At 42.0% G+C, this 21,855-nt stretch overlaps 1 protein-coding gene across 1 annotated transcript in view; it reads left to right on the top strand.

The window, feature by feature from the left end:
* The window catches only part of LOC117368857 (carcinoembryonic antigen-related cell adhesion molecule 1-like), a 193,112-nt gene that overhangs the window by 131,158 nt on the left and 40,099 nt on the right, over positions 1-21,855 (top strand). The window contains exons 3-4 of the mRNA XM_033962601.1: positions 1,830-2,207; positions 9,260-9,553. Of these exons, the coding sequence (XP_033818492.1) occupies positions 1,830-2,207; positions 9,260-9,553 (672 nt within the window). The remainder of the gene's footprint in view (positions 1-1,829; positions 2,208-9,259; positions 9,554-21,855) is intronic.

Here is a 21,855-nt window from a genome sequence, read left to right as displayed (position 1 = left end):
GCCCTGCGTGTAGAGTTTTGAAACATGACCTTCAAGAGGCATAGAATCAGGCACAAAGCATTGGAGGGGAGAGGGAAAAGGGGTGGCAATGATTGCAGTAATACTAATCCATCTGTATTAACTATTCACCTTATTATAGCATTTGAGGTAATAAATACAAATAAAACAAAACAAAAAAGTAAATAAAAGAAAAGAAAACAAGATGATGCCTTTTTTATTCGACTAACAATACATTTTTGATTAGCTTTTAAAGGTAGTACCTTCTTCTTCAGATATTGCCTGCAAAAGCTAGTCAAAAAATGTATTGTGGGCCTCCCAAAAAGGCATCATCTTATTGTTTTTATTTCTATTATTACCTTTAAAAGTGGACTAACATGTCTACTGTATCATTTCATCCAAAATGGAAGCATCTGAGTTGAAGGGATCCAGATGTTAGTCTGCAGCTGTGTCAGGAACATCAGGGTTCACAGTGAGCAGGATTTTGGATGAGGGGAATCTAAGGGATCCTAGTCAACATGGATTCACTAGGGGTAGGTCATGCCAATCCAATCTTATCGGCTTCTTTGATTGGGTAACAGGAAAGCTGGACTCGGGAGAGTCTCTGGACATAGTGTACTTAGATTTCAGTAAAGCTTTCGACAGCGTCCCACACCGTAGACTATTAAACAAGATGAAATCTATGGGGTTAGGTGAGACACTAATTGCATGGGTCAAAGATTGGCTGAGTGGAAGACGTCAGAGGGTGGTGGTCAACGGCACCCTCTCTGAGACATCGGAGGTGACCAGCGGAGTGCCACAAGGCTCGGTCCTGGGTCCACTCCTTTTTAACATATTCATAAGAGACTTGACCCAAGGGCTTCAGGGTAAAGTAACTCTATTCGCTGATGACGCCAAACTATGTAATATAGTAAGTGAAAGCAATCTGCAGGATAGTATGACGCAGGATCTGCTTACGTTGGAAAACTGGTCCTCGACATGGCAGCTGGGCTTCAACGCTAAGAAATGTAAGGTTATGCATCTCGGTAGCAGAAATCCATGCAAACCTTACACCTTAAATGGAGAAACACTAGCTAGGACTTCAGAAGAAAGAGACTTGGGAGTAATCATCAGTGCAGACATGAAGGCCGCCAAACAAGTAGAAAAGGCCTCATCCAAAGCAAGGCAACTTATGGGATGTATCAATAGAAGCTTCGTTAGCCGCAAATCTGAAGTCATAATGCCACTGTACAGAACCATGGTGAGACCTCATCTGGAGTACTGTGTGCAATTCTGGAGGCCACATTACCGGAAAGACGTGCTTAGAGTTGAGTCGGTTCAGCGGATGGCCACTAGGATGATCTCGGGGCTCAAGGGTCTCTCGTACGAAGAAAGACTAAACAAATTGCAGCTCTACACTCTAGAGGAGCGCAGGGAGAGGGGGGACATGATTGAGACATTTAAATACATCACGGGACGTGTCGAGGTGGAAGAAGACATCTTCTTTCTCAGGGGACCCTCGGTCACAAGGGGGCATCCATTCAAACTCAGAGGAGGGAAATTCGATGGTGACATAAGGAAGTATTTCTTCACAGAAAGGGTTGTAGATCACTGGAACAAGCTTCCAGAGCAGGTGATCAAGGCCACCAGCGTTATTGACTTTAAGAATAAATGGGATGCCCTAGTAGGATCCTTACGAGGGTCGAGTTAAGGAACTAGGTCATTAGTACTCAGACTTAATGGGGTGGGTCAGTAGAGTGGGCAGACTTGATGGGCTATAGCCCTTTTCTGCCGTCATCTTTCTATGTTTCTATGTTTTCTATGATAGTGAATGATGTACAATCTCCTTTCAGCTTTCTTTCCAGGGTCACTCTCTCAGTCATGGTCGGTATCGATGCCAATGTCTATCCAGGCTCTGAAGGGTTACTGTGTGGTGATCCCTTGCACATTCTCCCATCCTCAACCTCGAAATGCCTCAGAGGGGTTTCACGTCATCTGGTATCTGAAAGGACTCAACAACTACTCTGAAGTATTCAATAGTCGGGTCCCCAGAACAGGAGGCAGCATGTTTCAGGGCCGGACATTTCTGGTAGGGGACACAAAGAAGAAAAACTGCTCGCTACAGATAAACAGCGTGAGAACAGAGGATACAGCTGTATATTATATCAGCATTGATTCCCAAAGCAACAGTTATTCATCCCAAAATGTCAGTGTACAACTCAGAATCTCAGGTACATTTATTCAGTACATATGATTTAATTATACTATGTAATACAATTTTTGTTCATGGGCAGTAAGGGGCAGATTCTATAAACAGGTGTCCTGACTGCAGGCAGCAGTAGGCATCCAACCACTATCTAACAGCCAATTGGGATGCGAGTTAAAAAAACAAACAAACCCCAAGGCAGGACACCTACACTGTAGGCATTTGTTGTGGTTGAGGGAGATACATTGGGACACTTGAGCTCATCCAAGCCTAGGTATGGGCATGGTTTTGCCCAGAAGTGGCCTTGGGCAAGCTTAAGCGGCCCTAGGCGTCTCCCTAGCACCGTGAAAGACGCATGAAATGTAGGCCAGCAGCTGGGCAGGATGGCTGCCCACTCCCTCCTGCCCCTGAACTCCCATCCCCATTGATAACCGGCAGGAGGGATACCTACTCCCTCCTACTGCTCCCCCAAACCCACCAGAACCCCTGATACCTTGTGAATCTTAACCCACCCACACTCCCTAAGGCTGCAGGCTCCCCTAGATCTACCCCGACACCCCCCACCCACCCGTACTTCATAGGAGAAAGTCCGGTGGAGGTATACTTACACCCTCTGACTGGCCTGCCACTCCAAAATGGTGGGCCTTCTCCTTTCCAGTGCATTCTGGGATGCACTGAGAAGATGCCTAAGGCCCTGATTGGCTAGATGCCTAAGACACCTCTGATAGGAGGGGTCTTAGGCACCTGGGCCAATCTGAGTCTTAGGCCTCCTTCCCAGTGCACCCTGGGATGCACTGGGATTAACCTAAGACTCTGATTGGAAAGATACCTAAGGCTCCTCCCATAGCAGGGCATCCATAGGAGGGACCATCCATAGGAGGGGTCACTCCCAGTGCATTCCAGGAAGGAAGGAGAAGGCCTGCCATTTCGGGGGGTCCCCTGCTGGCCGGAGGGCATAAGCATCCCTCCAGCTGGACTTTCTCCTACGAGGTATGGGTTGATAGGTGGGGGATGTCAGGGTAGACCCAGGGGTGTGGGGTGGGGGCCTGCAGCCTTGGAGGTGTTAGGTGAGTTAAGTTTCATTTGGTATCAGGAATTCGGGGGGAGGGGTTCAGAGGGGTGGCAGCATGAGGGAGTGGGCATCAGTCCTGCCAGTTTTCAGTGTGGGGGGGGTGGTGGCAGGGGTTTAGGGCCAAGCGGAAGTGGGTATTCTTCCTACCTAGCTGCTTTGGGGGGGGGGGGGTGATTTGGGAGTAGTAGAGAGTGGGCATCCCTCCTGCCAATTTAGGTAGGACTTGTGGGAGTTCCCCTGCCACAGCTGCTCAGCTAATTGTGACAGGGGGATTTCCTTGCCACGATCAGCTGATGGCAAGGGATCCCTTAATCAGGCAAGTGTGATTCTCTAACTGGCTCCTGTGACATGGGTGCCTCTTAGAGAATCAGGGCAGTTAGACGGGGTTAGTCATCTGTCCATTAGGGCAGATGTGATTCAGTATAGGACACCAGTGTGCGATTCTCAGCCGCTTTTTAGGTGGCTGCTGAGACCAGCATCCTAGAGGGGGGAGAGTGTGCCACACTGAATGCCCACCTGGTCATTTATGCAAGTGAATGTCCACATAGGAGCATAAATGACTGTTAATGCCCACCTCGGGTTTATGCATGTGTTTGAAGCCTACAGTTATGCAACTCCTCACACAATTACCCTCATGGAGTGCAATTCTATAATGAAGTGTCTAGATTTAGGCACCTAGTGTAGGGACGCCATTCTGAAACAGGACGAGATCGGCACACTGATTTCACCGCCCCTGTGAAAGAATTATGAGCCCCTGTGAAGAATTATGAATTATTCCCATTCCTCTCTCTTCTTGCCATACAACACTTCTAAGTAAAGGAAAATGCTAGCATCTTGTCACATTACTCTTGTCACATATTAACCTGATATCCCTTATTCCTTATATAGGCAGCAATCAAACTCTGCCTACGTGCAGGTCCTGAGCTTAAGACTAATTAAGATAGCTTAAGGAGTATGCATTATAACCTTTGGACTGTCACATGCTTATCTTATTTGAGCAGTCCTTATTAGGAAAGGACATCAGCTGACAGGCCTTGAGGACGTGCAAAGACTCAGGCTCTGTCCACGTGTTAATCAGGCCCTTGTCTAAGTGCTGAGTTGGATGATGATCACGAGGTAAAAGCACGAGGTAAAGGGAGGGTGATCACGAGGTAAAAGCATGTACCTATCTTTGTATCCACCAATGTAAAATCATGTACCTTTATACCCACCAATTATGAGATGTGTAAACGAGGGAGTTACTATGATGTCATTAGCTTAGAAGCATAATAAATAGTGACTTGGAGCTAGCCCTTACTAGCGCCTCCTTCCGAATCTAAGATTGCGTGTGTGTGTTTCCTTTGTGGGGCCAGATTCAGTAAATGGTGTCCAAAGTTAGGCACTGATAAGATCGTGCTATGTGCCATTTCTATATAGGTCGCTTAGAAATAAGCAACCTTTACAGAATAGCAACTTTGAGCATCAGGATTTACATCTGCTGAAACCTTGTGTAAATGCTGGCACACAACTCATGGCAACTGATGGGAAGGGAGACTAAGAAATGAGTGAAAGTTGGGGTGGGGCAGGGGCGAGACTGGTGAAAGGTGGGGGGCTAAGGTACGGGGTTGGGGTGGGGGTGAGACTGGTGGAAGGCGAACCGTGTGAGATGTGTCCTCATTTTTTTACTTCACAAATATGGTAACCCTAACAATAACCTGCTTATATTATATGGTGAGCCCTCCAAAACCCACCAAAAACCTACTGTACTTACATAAAGATGACACCTGCAGGCATAAAGGCTATTGTGGTGTATAGGTGGGTACATTAAGTTTTTGGTGGGTTTTGGAGGGCTCACCATATAATATAAGCAGGTTATAGTGACCTGTTCCTGGGACTTTTAAATGTGACATTCACTGCAGTACCCCCTAAAATACCCCTCTGCTCTGCTCAGCTCAGCTATCTGTGTGGCCAGTTTGCTAAGAATACTGGCTAACGTGGATATCCCAATAACTTGTGTTTGCACGTTTTTCATTTGGACATCTTTGTATTCGAAAATGGCGAAAAAGATAGACGTACTAAGGGCCATAAAATCTAGATAGGCCATTTAAAAAAAAATAAAAATAGACATCCTGCTGTTGTGAAAATGGACATCCAAAACATCCAAACTTAGACTTAGATACCCTATCAAAAATGCCCCTCCATGTTTATATTTCACTGAGATCTATAATGTTTCTGTGTGAATCTTCAGTGCTAGAATATCTATGCTGGTGTCACTGAGACCTGGACTTCTTCTCTATGTCAATGAGTTCTAAAATGTCTCTGTGTGTGTCACACAGTTCTAGAATACCTATCTGTGTCTTACTGAATTATAAAATGGTTCTGTGTGTATGTCACTGAGTTCCAGAATGCCTGTCTATGTCTCACTGAGTTCTAGAATGTCTGAATGTGTTTCACTGAATTCTAAAATGCCCCTTTCCAGAAAGTCTGAGTGTTTGTCACAGTACTACAATGTTGTGTGTGTATGTGATTGAGCTCCAGATGCCTCTGTTTGTATGTGTGTGTGTGTATATATATATATATATAGAGGGGCATAATAAAAAAAACGTCTAAGTCCCCTTTTGGCCTAAGGCCTTAAAGTTGAAAGTAGAATATCCATAATCAAAAAAACGTCCAAAAGGAGGTTTTTTTTTATAATGGCCTACCTCTACATTCAGCTGTTTAAATGCCCAGACCACCACTACGTCTAAACTTATACCCTATAATCAACCTAAAAAAATCCTAAGCCACAAACGTCCAAAACAAGAGCTTTTAGGCGAAGGAGGAGCCAGTCCTTCACCTTAAAGCTGGATTCTGTAACCGGTGTCTGTCAAAAACAACACCAGTCACAGAATCCACCCCAACCCCCCCAACATCGGGGCAGGAGGGAGCCCAAGCCCTCCTGCCCCGCGATCTCCCCCCCCCCCCCCCCCCGATTACGTTTGGGCCAGGAGGGAGCCCAAGCCCTCCTGCCCCGTGATCCACAACCCCCTGATTACGTTCGGGCCAGGAGGGAGCCCAAGCCCTCCTGCCCCTTGGTCCCCCCGATTATATTTGGGGCAGGAGGGAGCCCAAGCCCTTCTGCCCCGCGCCCCCCCCCCCCCGATTAGGATCGGGCCAGGAGGGAGCCCAAGCCCTCCTGCCCAGGAGGACCCCCTACCCCCCACCCCCACTACAATACGGGCAAGAGGGATCCCAGGCCAACCAGAATAGGGCGGGGCCTTAAGCACATGGGGTTCGGGGGGGGGCGGTGGTCTAAAACCAGCTTTGATTATGGCTACTTGGACGATCAGGCTTTTTGATCATCCAAGTAGCCATTTAGGCCACTTTTTAGACTTTTTTTCTTTTGATTATGAGCCCCATACTGTATATATATGGCACTAAGTTCTAGAATATCTGTGTTCATGTCTCATGAAACTCTAGAATGCTTCTCTGTATGTGTGCCACTGATTTCTAGAATGCCTGTTTGTGTGTAACTATGTTCTAGAACACTTCTCTGTGTCACTCAGTGCTAGAAAAACTGTGCATATATCACTGAGATCTAGACTGTTCTCTGCTTTGTCATTGTGTTCTATAATGCTTGTTAATGTGTTACTGAATTATAAAATGTTTGTGTGTGTCTGAGTTCTAGAATACCTCATTGTGTGTGTCAACAAGTTCTAGAATGTCTGTGTGTATATCACAGAGTTCAAGAATGCTTGTGTATGTTTCTCCATGTTTTAGAAAATCTGTGTATGTTGCTGCATTCTAGAATGCCTGTGTGTCTGTATTTTTGTGTGCCACTGTGATCTATAATGTCTCTGTGTCATAGAGTTTTAAAATTCCTATGTATGAGAAGGTTCTAAAATTGTTGAGTATATATGTCATTGAGTTTTATATTGCTTGTTTTCTTATGTGTCAATTAATTCTATATTGCCTGTATTTTATGTGTCACTGAGTTCTAGAATGCCTGTCTGTGTTTATCAATGAGATCTTCAATGCCTCTCTGTGTTTTACTGAGTTCTAGAATGACTTTGTGTTTATCACCAAGTCGCTGATTGCTTCTATGTGTGTGTGAATTTTAGAATGCTTGTTAATATGTCACTGAGTTCTAGAATGTTTCTGTGTGTGTCACTCAGATCCGGAATTCTTGTTAATGTGTCACTGAGTTCTCTAGAGAGATATTCTAGAACTCAGTGACACATTTATTGTATCGTTTAAAACCAATGCTGTCACCAGCTGACTTTCGTGCTGTTGTACAAGTAATGATTTTGTTGTGGTGGGACTACTGCAATGTCCTCTACCTGGAAATAACTAAAACCAGGTGCAGGGCATTGCAGGTGATTCAGAATGCCACAGCCAGATTGATAACCGGAATGCCAAGATATGAGATATTACCCCATATCTCCTACAACTGCATTGGCTACCAGTTGTATTTAGAATCCAATATAAAGCAATTATGCTATGTCATGAATTTCTATATCAAATGTGTAATGGTCTGGATTTTTCACTAAATTGCTGTCTCTTTAATCCATTCAAAAAGACCCCTCAGCCCCACCACTCCTCCGCTGTAATAATTTGTACTGCGGGAAGCATAATGTGGTGCTTCATCAATGGCTGTCTATTTTAGTCCTTTTTATTCTCTTTTTATTTATAAATTATTGAATTATCTAAATGAAGGTACTTATAAGAGTTTTATAAAATAATTCAATAATTTATAAATAAAAAGAGAATAAAAAGGACTAAAATAGACAGCCAATGATGAAGCACCACATTATGCTTCCCGCAGTACAAATTATTACAGCGAAGGAGTGGTAGGGCTGAGGCGCCTTTTTGAATGGATTAAAGAGACAGCAATTTAGTGAAAAATCCAGACCATTACACATTTGATGTTGAATTGGTGATTTATAGGCTGGATTGAAGTTTTACTATAAGCATCGGCCATTTTTTGCCATGAATTTCTATATTTGGTTTCAAAATTTGGAAGGCACTTTGTTCCAGCAGCAGTTTTCTTCAGCTGCATGTCACCACAGCAAATTTTTACCAGCATGAAAGTAATGGAACCTGTTTAGAGAATCAGCAATCGGGTCCCCTGAAGCAGGGTATCGAAACGGGGCCGCGTTGGGACCCCCCCTAAACCTGCTTATAAGTTAAGTAAACCTGTTAGAACTTGCCATAAGTGCAGTGACAATTGCAAGTTTTAAACTAGTACCTTTTGGACATTTTTTGAAGTATTTTGAAGTGGTTTTTCATATAACACCTTTGGAGGAGTGATTAAACATTTTTCATAAGAGGACTATGACTGGAAGGTAAACTCTTTCCCTAAGGGAGGCCTCAAAACCTTCCCTTCAGAGTTTCAAATCTCTGAGCTTTCTTATAATTTTGTTTCAATCACCCTTCACTGGTTTATTATTCACAAGGCCAGTTTTTTTTGGTGTATATTGATAGCTTTTTCTGGCTTTGAGTCTATAAATTTCATATCCCTGAAAGTATTTCAGCAAATGAATTTCTATATGGCATGATTCTCAAATTTTCTAAGAGTTTCATGTCTGGTTGCCAACCATCATTGCGTTCTGAAAATTCAACACTGTTGAAAACAAAGGCCAATCCCAAGTATGTGGAAACGAATACTATGACCTTTTCATGTGCAGGAATAAAATTGTGGAATGGCCAAATTTGGAAATGTGGTGATAGGAGTTCATTCAAGAAACTTCTGAAAGCGCAATTATTTGTTGTTGCATTTCTTTGAGCATTTGACCCTGTTTCAATATTTTATGTATGTAACTTTATTGTAAACCGTTTTGGAATAAAATGGTATAGAAATTTTTAAAATAAATAAAATAAAACATACACAGAAGCATTATAGAACTCACTGACACCCACAAACAGGCATTCTAAAACACAGTGACACTCATACACACCCAGAGATAGTCTGTTTTTTGTCTTGTCATGCCACCACACACTGGTTCTTTAGGATTTTCCCTTGTGTGATCCTATTAATGTTTCTGCAGGTTCCCCAGGAAATGTTTCCCTGAGTAACCCTGGATCAATGTCGGAAGGAAAACCAGTGAAAATCATCTGTTCTGTTGAGCACACTTGCCCTTCCAATCCTCCTAAGTTGTCCTGGAGCATGACCAAGAGCACAGTCAACCTGCTTCAGAAAGAACTCTCAGAGGGCAGGTGGAGGAGTGTGACCACACTGACCTATCAACCTTTTTTCAGGGATCATAAGAAGTTTCTTCAGTGCAAGGCAACCTACCCAAATGGTCAGATCTCAGAGAAATCAATCACACTGAACATCAACTGTGAGTACTTACCATAAACTCTAATATGAATGGGCTATGGATATTGTGCAACGTAGCTAGTCACCGCTGAATTTCATCTGCTGTGAACTTTGTCCTAACATAGTAACATAGTACATGACGGCAGTTAAAGACCCTAATGGTCCATCCAGTCTGCCCAACCTGATTCAATTTAAATTTATTTCTTTTATTTTTTCTTCTTTGCTATTTCTGGGCAAGAATCCAAAGCTCTACCCGGTACTGTGCTTGGGTTCCTACTGCCGAAATCTCTGTTAAAACCTACTCCAGCAAATCTACACCCTCCCAGCCATTGATGCCCTCTCCAGCGCATCCTCCACCAAATGGCCATATACAGACACAGACCGTGCAAGTCTGCAAAGTATTGGCCTTAGTTCAATTTTTAATATTATTTTCTGATTCTAGATCCTCTTTGTTCTTCCCACGCTTCTTTGAACTCAGTCACAGTTTTACTCTCCACCACCTCTCTCGGAAGCGCATTCCAGACATCCACCACCCTCTCCGTAAAGTAGAATTTCCTAACATTGCCTTTGAATCTACCACCCCTCAACCTCAAATTACGTCCTCTGGTTTTACCATTTTCCTTTCTCTGGAAAAGATTATGTTCTACATTAATACCCTCCAAGTATTTGAACGTCTGAATCATATCTCCCCTGTCTCTCCTTTCCTCTAGGGTATACATATTCAGGGCTTCCAGTCTCTCCTCATAAGTCTTCTGGCGCAAGCCTCCTATCATTTTCGTCGCCCTTCTCTGGACCGCTTCAAGTCTTCTTATGTCCTTTGCCAGATACGGTCTCCAAAACTGAACACAATACTCCAAGTGGGGCCTTACCAATGACCTGTACAGGGGCAACAACACCTTCTTCCTTCTACTGGCTACGCCTCTCTTTATACAGCCCAGCATCCTTCTGGCAGCAGCCACTGCCTTGTCACACTGTTTTCTCGCCTTTAGATCTTCGGACACTATCACCCCAAGGTCCCTCTCCTCGTCTGTGCTTATCAGCTTCTCTCCTCCCAGCATATACGGTTCCTTCCGATTATTAATCCCCAAATGCATTACTCTGCATTTCTTTGCATTGAATTTTAGTTGCCAGGCATTAGACCATTCCTCTAACTTTTGAAGATCCTTTTTCATATTTTCCACTCCCTTTTCGGTGTCTACTCTGTTACAAATCTTGGTATCATCTACAAAAAGCACACTTTTCCTTCTAACCCTTCAGCAATGTCACTCACAAACATATTGAACAGGATTGGCCCCAGCACCGAACCCTGAGGGACTCCACTATTCACCTTTCCTTCCTCCGAGCGACTTCCATTAACCACCACCCTCTGGCATCTATCTGACAGCTAGTTTCTAACCCAGTTCACCACTTTGGGTCTTAACTTCAGCCCTTCATGTTTGTTCAACAGCCTCCTATGAGGAACTGTAACAAAGGCTTTGCTGAAATCTAAGTAAATTACATCTAGCATATGTCCTCGATCCAGCTTTCTGGTCACCCAATCAAAAAATTCAATCAAGGCACGATTTACCTTTTGTAAAGCCATGTTGCCTCGGGTCCTGTAACTCATTAGATTCAAGGAAGTACACTATCCTTTCTTTCAGCAACACTTCCATTATTTTTCCAACAACTGAAGTGAGGCTCACCGGCCTGTAGTTTCCTACTTCATCCCTGTGACCACTTTTATGAATAGGGACCACATCCGCTCTCCTCCAATCCCCAGGAATCACTCCCGTCTCCAGAGATTTGTTGAACAAGTCTTTAATAGGACTCGCCAGAACCTCTCTGAGCTCCCTTAGTATCCTGGGATGGATCCCGTCTGGTCCCATCGCTTTGTCCACCTTCAGTTTTTCAAGTTGCTCATATACACTCTCCTCCGTGAACGGCGCAGAATCTACTCCATTTTCTTGTGTAACTTTGTCAGACAATCTCAGTCCTTCTCCAGGATTTTCTTCTGTGAACACAGAACAGAAGTATTTGTTTAGCACATTTGGTTTTTCCTCATCACTGTCCACATATCGGTTCCCAGCATCTTTTAGTTTAGCAATTCCATTTTTCATCTTCCTCCTTTCACTAATATATCTGAAAAAATTTTTGTCTCCCTTTTTCACATTTTTAGCCATTTGTTCTTCCGCCTGTGCTTTCGCCAGACGTATCTCTCTCTTGGCTTCTTTCAGTTTCACCCTGTAGTCCTTTCTGCACTCCTCTTCTTGAGTTTTTTTATATTTCACGAATGCCAACTCTTTCGCCTTTATTTTTTCAGCCACTAGGTTGGAGATCCATATCGGCTTCCTTTTTCTCTTGTTTTTATTGATTTTCTTCACATAAAGGTCCGTAGCCATTTTTATCGCTCCTTTCAGCTTAGACCACTGTCTTTCCACTTCTCTTATGTCCTCCCATCCTAACAGCTCTTTCTTCAGGTACTCTCCCATTGCATTAAAGTCCGTACGTTTGAAATCTAGGACTTTAAGTAACATGTGGCCGCTCTCCACTTTAGCCATTATATCAAACCAAACTGTTTGATGATCGCTACTTCCCAGGTGAGCACCCACTCGAACATTAGAGATACTCTCTCCATTTGTGAGGACCAGATCCAATATCCAATATCCTGGATATTTAATGCCAGTTACAGCCTCGACAATGAAATGCTGTGGCCCATGGGAGGTAACTGAGCTGCTTCCCATTGAATGAAAATCAGGCCCATTGTGTGATCTGCTCTCATTCTTACCATTAGCAAAAAATGATGCATTTTCAACCATCCATAAGATCACAAGCAAAAACTGATCCAGCCTATTATCATTAACTATGCAGTACTCTGTTATTGTTTTCTTTTCAAGGGGTGCAGCAATGGTGCATAGGATACATGATTCAGGTTTAATATACAGACTCTAAGAATGAAGATCTCTGGAGTCCCACAGCACGACTGAGTCAAACTAACCATACACATATGTGAACAGAGGTTTGTTTCATCTCTTTTACAAACAGTGCCAAGGGATGAAAAGGTAGAGAATAAAGGGCCCGATATTCACCCACGGCCATGGGCAGAATTTGACCTAGATATTCAATTTTGGCCCTAATCTGGACATTGGCATTGAATTTCTGGCACTTGCCTGGTTGCCAGAAGCTTTCTGGCTGATGTTCAGACCAGTACACAGATATGTACCCAGATAATATACAGTCTTTCTGGGTGACATTTCTACTGTCCTGCTTTATCTGAGCATTAACTACAAGGTAAACTGATGCTAACCTGGTAAATCCTGGCTCTGTGCACTATGCAGACTCTGCTCCTAGACCACCACAACACTAACTGAATAGTGCCAGAGTGTTCTCCTCAGATTTTTAATAGCACTATCCGGTTATGTGCCACTGAAAATCCAGGGATCACCCTGACAGCATGATGTAACTAGGCAGGAGTCTCCCCTGCCTAGTTAAATCATTATAAATATTGGGACCAATAAGTGCTTCTTTGATACCCACTGAGGTCATAAAAACATAAGAATAGCATTACTGGGTCAGACCAATGGTCCATCTAGCCCAGTATCCCGTCTTCACAGTGGTCAATCCAGGTCACAAATATCTGGCAAAAACCCAAATAGTAGCAACATTCTATGTTATCAATCCAGGTTAAGCAGTGGCTTCCTTCATGTCTGTCTCAAAAGTATTTCCTTGTAACATCATTGAATGACCCCTAGAAAAAAATTGATCCACTTGTACCCATTCTATACCACTCAGGATTTTGTAGACTTCAATCATATCTCCCCTCAGCCATCTCTTTTCCAAGCTGAAGAGCCCTAACCATTTTAGTCTTATATGAGAGGAACTCCATCCCCTTTATTATCTTGGTCGCTTTTCTTTGAACTTTTTCTAGTTGCGCTATATATTTTTTGAGATAAGGCAACTAGAAATGAATGCATGGAGTGATACAGAGGCATTAGAACATTCTTAGTCTTGTTTACCATTCCTTTTCTAATAATTCCTAGCAACTTGTTTGGTTTTGTGGCCGCAGCCAAACATTAAGTGGAAGGTTTCAGCATATTGTCTACAATGATACTCAGATTTTTTCTTGGCCGCTGACTCCCGAGGTGAACCCTAGCATCTGGTAACTATGATTTGGGTTATTCTTCACAATGTACATCACTTTGCATTTATCCACATTAAATTTCATCTGCCATTTGGATGCCCAGTCTTCCAATTTCCTAAGGTCTGCCTGAAATTTGCAATTTTTCACAGTCTGCATGCGTTTTAACAACATTGAACAGTTTAGTGTCATCTGAAAATTTAATCACCTCATTCATCGTTACAATTTCCAGATCATTTATAAATTAGTTAAATAGTACCGGTCCCAATACAGAACCCTGCGGTACTTCACTATTTATCCTCCTCCATTGAGAAAAATGTTTCTACCTGATACCCAATTCCTAATCCACAACTGAACATTGCCTCCTATTCCATGATTCTTTAATTTTCTCAGGAGCCTCTCATGAGGAACTTTGTCAAAAGCTTTCTGAAAATCTAGAAACACTACATCAACTGACTCACCTTTATTCACCTGTTCAACTTTATTCAACTGACTCACTTTTATTCACCTACGCTGAACCAATAAAAGATTCAGTGCCTAACAGCACACTGTCTAAGACGCTCATAGAACCTTTGTGAAGCGACCAGGAAGCGATCCACCCCCACAACACTACCAAACGTAAAACCAACCGAAAACAGCAACCAAACCACCAAAGACCCTTCTACCACCTTTCACCAACCACCAACCACCAAACAAACAAAAAAAAGAAAAAACCCCAAAATGAAGCTAACCTCACGAGCCCAGCACTTCATACTGTTAATCCTTCTTTTAACCAGCGGGAAGACAGCAGCAAATAACCTCCTCCCTACACCCGCTACAGATATAAATAAATCTCTCTTCCAAAATAGGAGAACATCAAGTGACAGAAACTCAAACCTACAATCTAACACTCTACACTCCATTACCACAGCATGGGGAAGAAGACCAACACACACTAAGACTAAACCACACCGGCACACCAAATCACTTATATATCCAAACACAACCCACAACTATCACACAGAGATATCCACACTCAAATGTGCCTACTTAAATATCAGAGCGCTGGGTCCAAAAACAGAGTTTATAAAAACCTGGATAACACAAGAAAACCTGGACTGTCTTTTCCTCACAGAAACCTGGCTAACCTCCGACTCAGACCCCAGAATAACTGAAGTCTGCCCACAAGGATACAAAATTACAGTGGTCTGCAGAGAAAAAAAAAGAGGCGGAGGCCTAGCAATCTTAATCAAACAAGATCTAACCCTTAATATAATTGAGAAAATATCTAACCCGTACATGGACCTTTTAGCTTGCCAACTCTCAAGCACCACACTAAAAGACACACTAAACTGCATGCTCTGCTACATAGCGCCGGGAAACTGGTCTTTAGCAAGAACCGAAGTGGAAGACTTCATATACCAAAACTCACTAATAGCAACCTACAACCTACTCCTAGGAGACCTAAATCTACACCTAGATGATCAATCATCCAAACAAGTAGACAACTTTCTCTCATTTCTCAAAGCCTTATCCTTCCAAATGCTAAATCCACAAACAACTCATGAAAAAGACCACCAAATTGATATTGCAGCCTTCATGACCCACCAACCATCCTTAACAGAAATTCATACATCTAACGGAACATGGTCCAGATCCATCTGGTCAGACCACTACACCTACACTTTCAACATCAACTGGACCAAACACACACAAAAAAAACTATAACAAAACTCAATAAAGTAACATACACCTCACACAAACACATCGAACCCTCCATATTCTGGTCTAAAATAGATGAAACTATTCTAGAAAACAACCCCGAGGACTTCATCTTACATTGGGAAAGACTTTGCTCCAACACCCTTGATGATTTAGCCCCACTGCAAACCAAATCCAGACCCAGCAGGAGATCAGATAAATGGTTCTACTCCGAACTGCTACAACTCAAAAGACAATGTAGACGACTAGAGAGAAAATCGAACTCGGATCATACAAAATCCGCCTGGAAAAAAATCAACAAACAATACAAATCACAATTAAAGGACAAGAGAAAAGCACACTACACCAACCTAATAAGCACTGAAACCCAAGACACCAAAAAACTATTCCAAATTCTAAAAACCCTAACCGACACCAAACCCTACCTGACCACTAACAATACTACCCCCCTCAGCCACTCTATTAGCAGAACACTTCCAAAATAAAATTACCAATGCAAGAGCTACCCTCAATGACACCTCTACCCATCCTAACGAATTCACAATTCTCCCCAGAGATAGAGATTCTACTGCAGCAGATAGAATATGGTCTCAATTTCCCAACATACAATGGCCTGAATTCAACAAATACTACAAAAAATGCAGCCATGCATCCTGTGACCTCAACAACTGTCCATCATATCTCCTAAAAACATCCAGCACAAAATTCCGCGCTCTTCTTCTAAACTGGATACAAATCTCGCTAATAAACGGCCACTACCCTACCAACCTCAGCGAAATCATCATCACCCCGATCCTCAAAGACCCCAAAGGACCAATAGACCAAACAGCAAACTACAGACCCATTGCCTCTATTCCACTCTACGTCAAAATAATAGAAGGACTAGTTGCCAAATTCCTCTCCAATTACCTAGAAAACCATAACATACTCCATCTCACACAATCCAGCTTCAGAAACAACTTTAGCATGGAAACACTACTAGGATCTCTTGGACACAGCCAGACATCTCAGCACAGGAAAAAAAATGATGCTCATACAACTAGACCTTACTGCTGCATTCGACTTGGTGGACCATAACATTCTACTACAAATCCTGGATACACTAGGTATCACAGTTAAAGTATACACATGGTTTGAAGGATTCCTTAAATCAAGAACCTATAGAGTAAAATCAGACAAACAAAAATCTGAACCTTGGTCAAACCCCTGCGGAGTTCTCCAAGGATCACCTCTATCCCCGACTTTCTTCAATCTCTATACAGCCTCCCTCAGCTCTCACCTGGACAAACAAGGCATTACCTCCTACAGCTATGCCGATGACATTACCATTCTCATACCCTTCGATCAACCTGAACTCTCCATGACGAACACAATATACCAAACACTAAAATCAATTGCAACCTGGATGAAAGATCACAAACTGAAATTGAACCCAGATAAAATGAAATTCATCCTCCTAGAAAACAACAAAATACCAACCATAACCAACATTGAAATCAACGCAATCAACTACCCCATACAAACCACCCTAAAACTGCTAGTTATAACTATCGACAGATGCTGCACCATGCAACCGCAAATCAATAAAACAATACAAAAGTCATTCTTAGTCATGAGAAACTTAAGACAAGTTTGGAAATTCTTCGAGAAAACTCATTTCCAGCTCATAGTTCAGTCCTTAATACTAGGCCTACTTGACTACTGTAATATCCTCTACCTCCCATGCCCTACAACCATAACAAAACAACTACAAACTATCCAAAACACAGTATTAAGACTCATCTACTCATTAAAGAAACATGATCACATTACAGAATCATATCTCCAATCGCACTGGCTTCCGATCCCAGCAAGAATACAATTTAAATTCTACTGCCTACTATTTAAGACTTTATACGGAGACAGTCCAAACTACCTGAATAACCGCCTCATCCATAACACCACAACCAGACATAGGAAAAAACACCCCATTCTCATACCCCCCAATTAAGGAGGTCAAACGGAAAAAACTATATGATGGCCTCCTCAAGCAGCCAAACTAGACAACCAAATCGCCAATCTACTGACTGCATCTCTCGACTACAAGACTTTTAGAAAAGAAATAAAGACCATACTCTTCAAGAAAACCCTGAAAAAAGAAATAATACTACAAGTTTCAAACTCCACCTCTCACTAAAACCAACTACCCCAAACAAATAACCTTACCCATTTCTCACTCTTTTTGAAAATGACCAATTTTTTTTTTTTTTGTAAGTTCTTGTTGTAATACATCTTGGATAATTCTTTTGTAATCCGCCTTGAACTGCAAGGTAATGGCGGAATAGAAATCCCTAATGTAATGTAATTTATGTAAGTTGCTAGCTAAGCTATACCATACAGGAAACTTACCATTCCAGTGATAGGTATATAGGCAGTGTCTGTTCTTTTATTCATAGAGGTATTCATGAAACTCAAGTACTTTTGAGGTATAAAGGTCAGAAAATGTAAAGAAAGTATAGCTACGAGAAAGATAGAACCTTAGATATATATTCAACATATCTAAATCCCTAGATTTCCCTAAATAAGAGAACCCTAGTATTACCTAACTTAAAATTGGTCCCTATGCTCAAATGTATTATGCATAGTAACCTAGAATTAAATCAATAAGGTGTAAAATACTGTAGAGTGTTAGGAAACCCAAATATATGCTTAATATGTAAATTTAACCCAAACTAATAACCTTACCCATTTCTTACTGTCTTTGAAAATGACCAATTTTTTATTTTTTTTTGTAAGTTCTTGTTATAATACATCTTGGATAATTCTTTTGTAATCCGCCTTGAACTGCAAGGTAATGGCAGAATAGAAATCCCTAATGTAATGTAATGTATTCACACTTTCAAAAAAGTCAAGCGAATTGATGAGGCAAGATCTTCCTTGGCTGCCATGCTGACTCTGTCCCATTAAATCATGTTTATCTATGTGATCCACAATTTTATTTTTTATAATTGTTTCCACTATTTTGCCTGGCCCTGAAGTCAGACTTACCGGTCTGTATTTTCCATGATCTCATCTAGAACCCTTTTTAAAAAATCAGTGTAACATTGGCCACTCTCCAGTCTTCAGGTACTACAGACAATTTTATCGACAGGTTACAGATCACTAACAGCAGAACAGCAATTTCAGGTTTGAGTTCTTTCAGTATCCTGAGATGTATGCCATCCAGTCTAAGGGCTCCTTTAACTAAGATGCGATAGCGTTTTTAGCACATGCTGCAGATTAGTGCGCGCTAACCCCCTCACTAAGTGTAAAAACTAACGCCAGCTCAGTGAAGGTGTTAGCGTCTAGTGTGCGGGGCATTCGCTAGCGCAGCTTAGTATAAGGAGCCCTGATTTATCACTCTTTAACTTGTCAAATTGGTTTAGTAAGACATCCAGGTTCACTAAGATTTCTTTTAGTTCCTCCACATCATCACCCTTGAAAATTATTTCCGGTTCAGGTAGATCTCTTATGTCTTACATTACATTACATTACATTAGTGATTTCTATTCCGCCTTTACCTTGCGGTTCAAGGCGGATTACATAAAGGATCTATCTGGCCATTTCCAGAGGAATTATAGAATAGTTAGATTGGTTCATAGAGAATAGTTAGATTGATTCGTAGAGATAAGGTGGTTCTTGTGGCGTTAGGTTGTTTTAGAGAGTTGAGAGGCGTTGGGTTGGTTTCAATTGTTGGGAATCAGGGTTTTTTAAAAATAGTATGGTTTTATTTCTTTTCTAAATGTTCTGTCTTCTTCTGTAAAAACCGAAGCAAAGAATTCATTCAGTTTCTCCATTATGGCTATATTCTCCCTGAATGCCCCTTTTGCTCCTTGATCATTCAGTGGTCTCACAGATTCCCTTACAAGTTTTCTGCTTCTGATATACCTAAAAAAAAATTGTTCCTATGAGTTTTTGCCTCTTTGGCAAGTTTCTCTTCATATTCTTTTATAGCTTTTTTTAAATCAGTGTTTTGCATCTATCTTGCCAGTGCTAATGTCTCTTCTTATTTTCTTCATTCATTTGGATCCTTTTTCCATTTTTAAAAGGATTTCTTTTAGGCTCTAATAGCCTCTCTCACTACACTTTTTAACCACACCGACTCATTTCCTCTTCTTTCCACCTTTTGTTAATTTGTGAAATACATCTGGTCTGGTATTCCATGATGATATTTTTAAATAACATGCATGCCTGGTTTACATTTCTAACCTTCAGACTAAGGAAAGGTGGGAGAGGGGAGATATGATGGAGACGTTTAAATTCAATAATTTCCAAAATGTTACACACCAACAGTTTCTATCCTGGAGATCACATTTATCATAAAGGGTTGGAGAAAAAGCATCAGTTATCCCCTCGTCTACGAAACTGCGCTAGAAATTTTTATCATGGGGAGCCGTGCTGATTGGACCGCACTGCTCCCGATGCTCATAGGAACTCAATGAGCGTCAGGAGCAGCGCAGGCCATTCAGCATGGCTCTCTGTGCTCTCTCTGCGCTAAAAAACACTAGCGCAGTTTCGTAGAAGAGGGAGGGTTAGTTAATAGTAGTAGTAGTAATAGAAGTTAAACTTTTCATGCAACAACCTTAAATGATTTTAAGCTGTTGTTTCTATTCTCATCGACATAAAAAAACTCTAACCCGCAACAATGTAAAGATCAGACAGGGATAATGCCTCACTCCTGTGCATCCAAAGATATAAACTGAATTTAGAAGGAAAAATGCACTTAGCTCTGACGCATGGTGTAAAACTCTATAGCTGCACTGCGAACGCCGTTATCCGGTCTCTCTTCGCTGGCGTTAATTTCACTGAAGACACAGCAGCAAAAAAACTCCAATACCAACACGGGAGCTTCAAATATCTCTAAGGCCTTGTTTCACCAAAGTCTGGCTTCCTTAGGGTTTCTCATACTGCTACTTCTTCCCTCGTGTTACTGCAGATTTTTTCTTGAGAGATGTTTAAATACCTATGTGGCATAAATGTGCGTAAGTCAAGTCTCTTTCAGCTGAAAAGAAGTTCTGGAATGAGAGGGCAGAGGATGAAGTTAAGAGGTGATAGACTCCGGAGTAATCTAAGGAAATACTTTTTTACAAAAAGGGTGGTAGATGTGTGGAACAGTCTCCCGGAAGAGGTGGTGGAAACTGAGACTGTCTGAATTCAAGAAAGCGTGGGATAGGCAGGTGGGATCTTTTAGAGAGAGAAAGAGATAATGGTTACTGCGGATGGGCAGACTAGATGGGCCATTTGGCTTTTAACTGCCATCATGTTTCTATGTTTCTGTGTTTCTATTTTGTATAAGTGGCACTTCCCTCAAGGCCTCAGTACTAAGCAACAAGGCCATGGAAGTCTGCAGCTACAGTTGAAACAGTTGTATCTCTCCATATTGTTCGCATCTCTGACATGGTGCCCTTGAGAAAAGCTGACCTTCCTGAGTGCACACTTAAGAAATTTCTCTCAATCTGTCAGCAAGTTGGGAAAGAGGGCAGGAGGCTCAAGTGTTGAATCTTGCAATTTGAACCATTCTTAGGCAGCATTCTGAGTATGCCAAATTTTTAATTTATTTTAAAAATTCTTTTCACACTTAAAACCTAAGTGGGTTATAACATACACAATCTATTTCCAGACAGAAAACAGTGCAAAACACAAAAGCAGTATCCCTCATCAATCTTCTACATATTGTCATAATTTAACAACAAAACTAATTTACAAATGAACCTCACATTAAAAATGCAGTTTAACTTGTTGCTACATAATGTACTGAATCCACTAGCAAATGCATTGCTGTTTCTAATCTCAAAGAGCTACAGTACTTGAGATGTATGTATAAGGACAACACACGTCACAAATACCAAGGTACTTGGCCATATAAAATTTGATGAATTAATGCGCTTCCGGAGGGTGTGATAGGACAGAGTACTATATTGGGGTTCAAGAAACATAGAAACATAGAAGATGATGGCAGATAAGGGCCATAGCCCATCAGGTCTGCCCACTCTATTGACCCACCCCCAAGTCTACTATCCTAGGGATCCCACTCCTGGTGACAGGTTCCCTTGGCTTAACCCTCTAAGGGATCCCACATGGGCATCCCATTTGCTCTTAAATTCTTGCACGCTGTTTGCCTCGATCACCTGCACCGGGAGCTCATTCCAAGGATCAACCACTCTCTCGGTGAAGAAATATTTCCTGGTGTCGCCATGAAATTTCCCGCCCCTGAGTTTGAGCGGATGCCCTCTTGTGGCTGAGGGTCCTTTGAGAAAGAGAATCTCTTCTTCCATCTCGATATGGCCGGTAATATACTTAAACGTCTTGCTCATGTCTCCTCTCTCCCTACGTTCCTTGAGTGAGTACAGCCGCAAATTTTTCAGCCTTTCCTCGTACAATAGATCCTTGATCCCCGAGACCATCCTGGTGGCCATCCGTTGCATCGACTCTACTCTCAGCACATCTTTTCGGGATTAGATAATTTCCTGAAGGAAAAGGGGATAGAAGTG

This window comes from Geotrypetes seraphini, chromosome 11 (genome assembly GCF_902459505.1).
Source record: "Geotrypetes seraphini chromosome 11, aGeoSer1.1, whole genome shotgun sequence".
NCBI lineage: Eukaryota > Metazoa > Chordata > Amphibia > Gymnophiona > Dermophiidae > Geotrypetes > Geotrypetes seraphini.
Note: the sequence above shows the minus strand (reverse complement) of the source record. Positions and strands in the feature narration are given on the sequence as shown.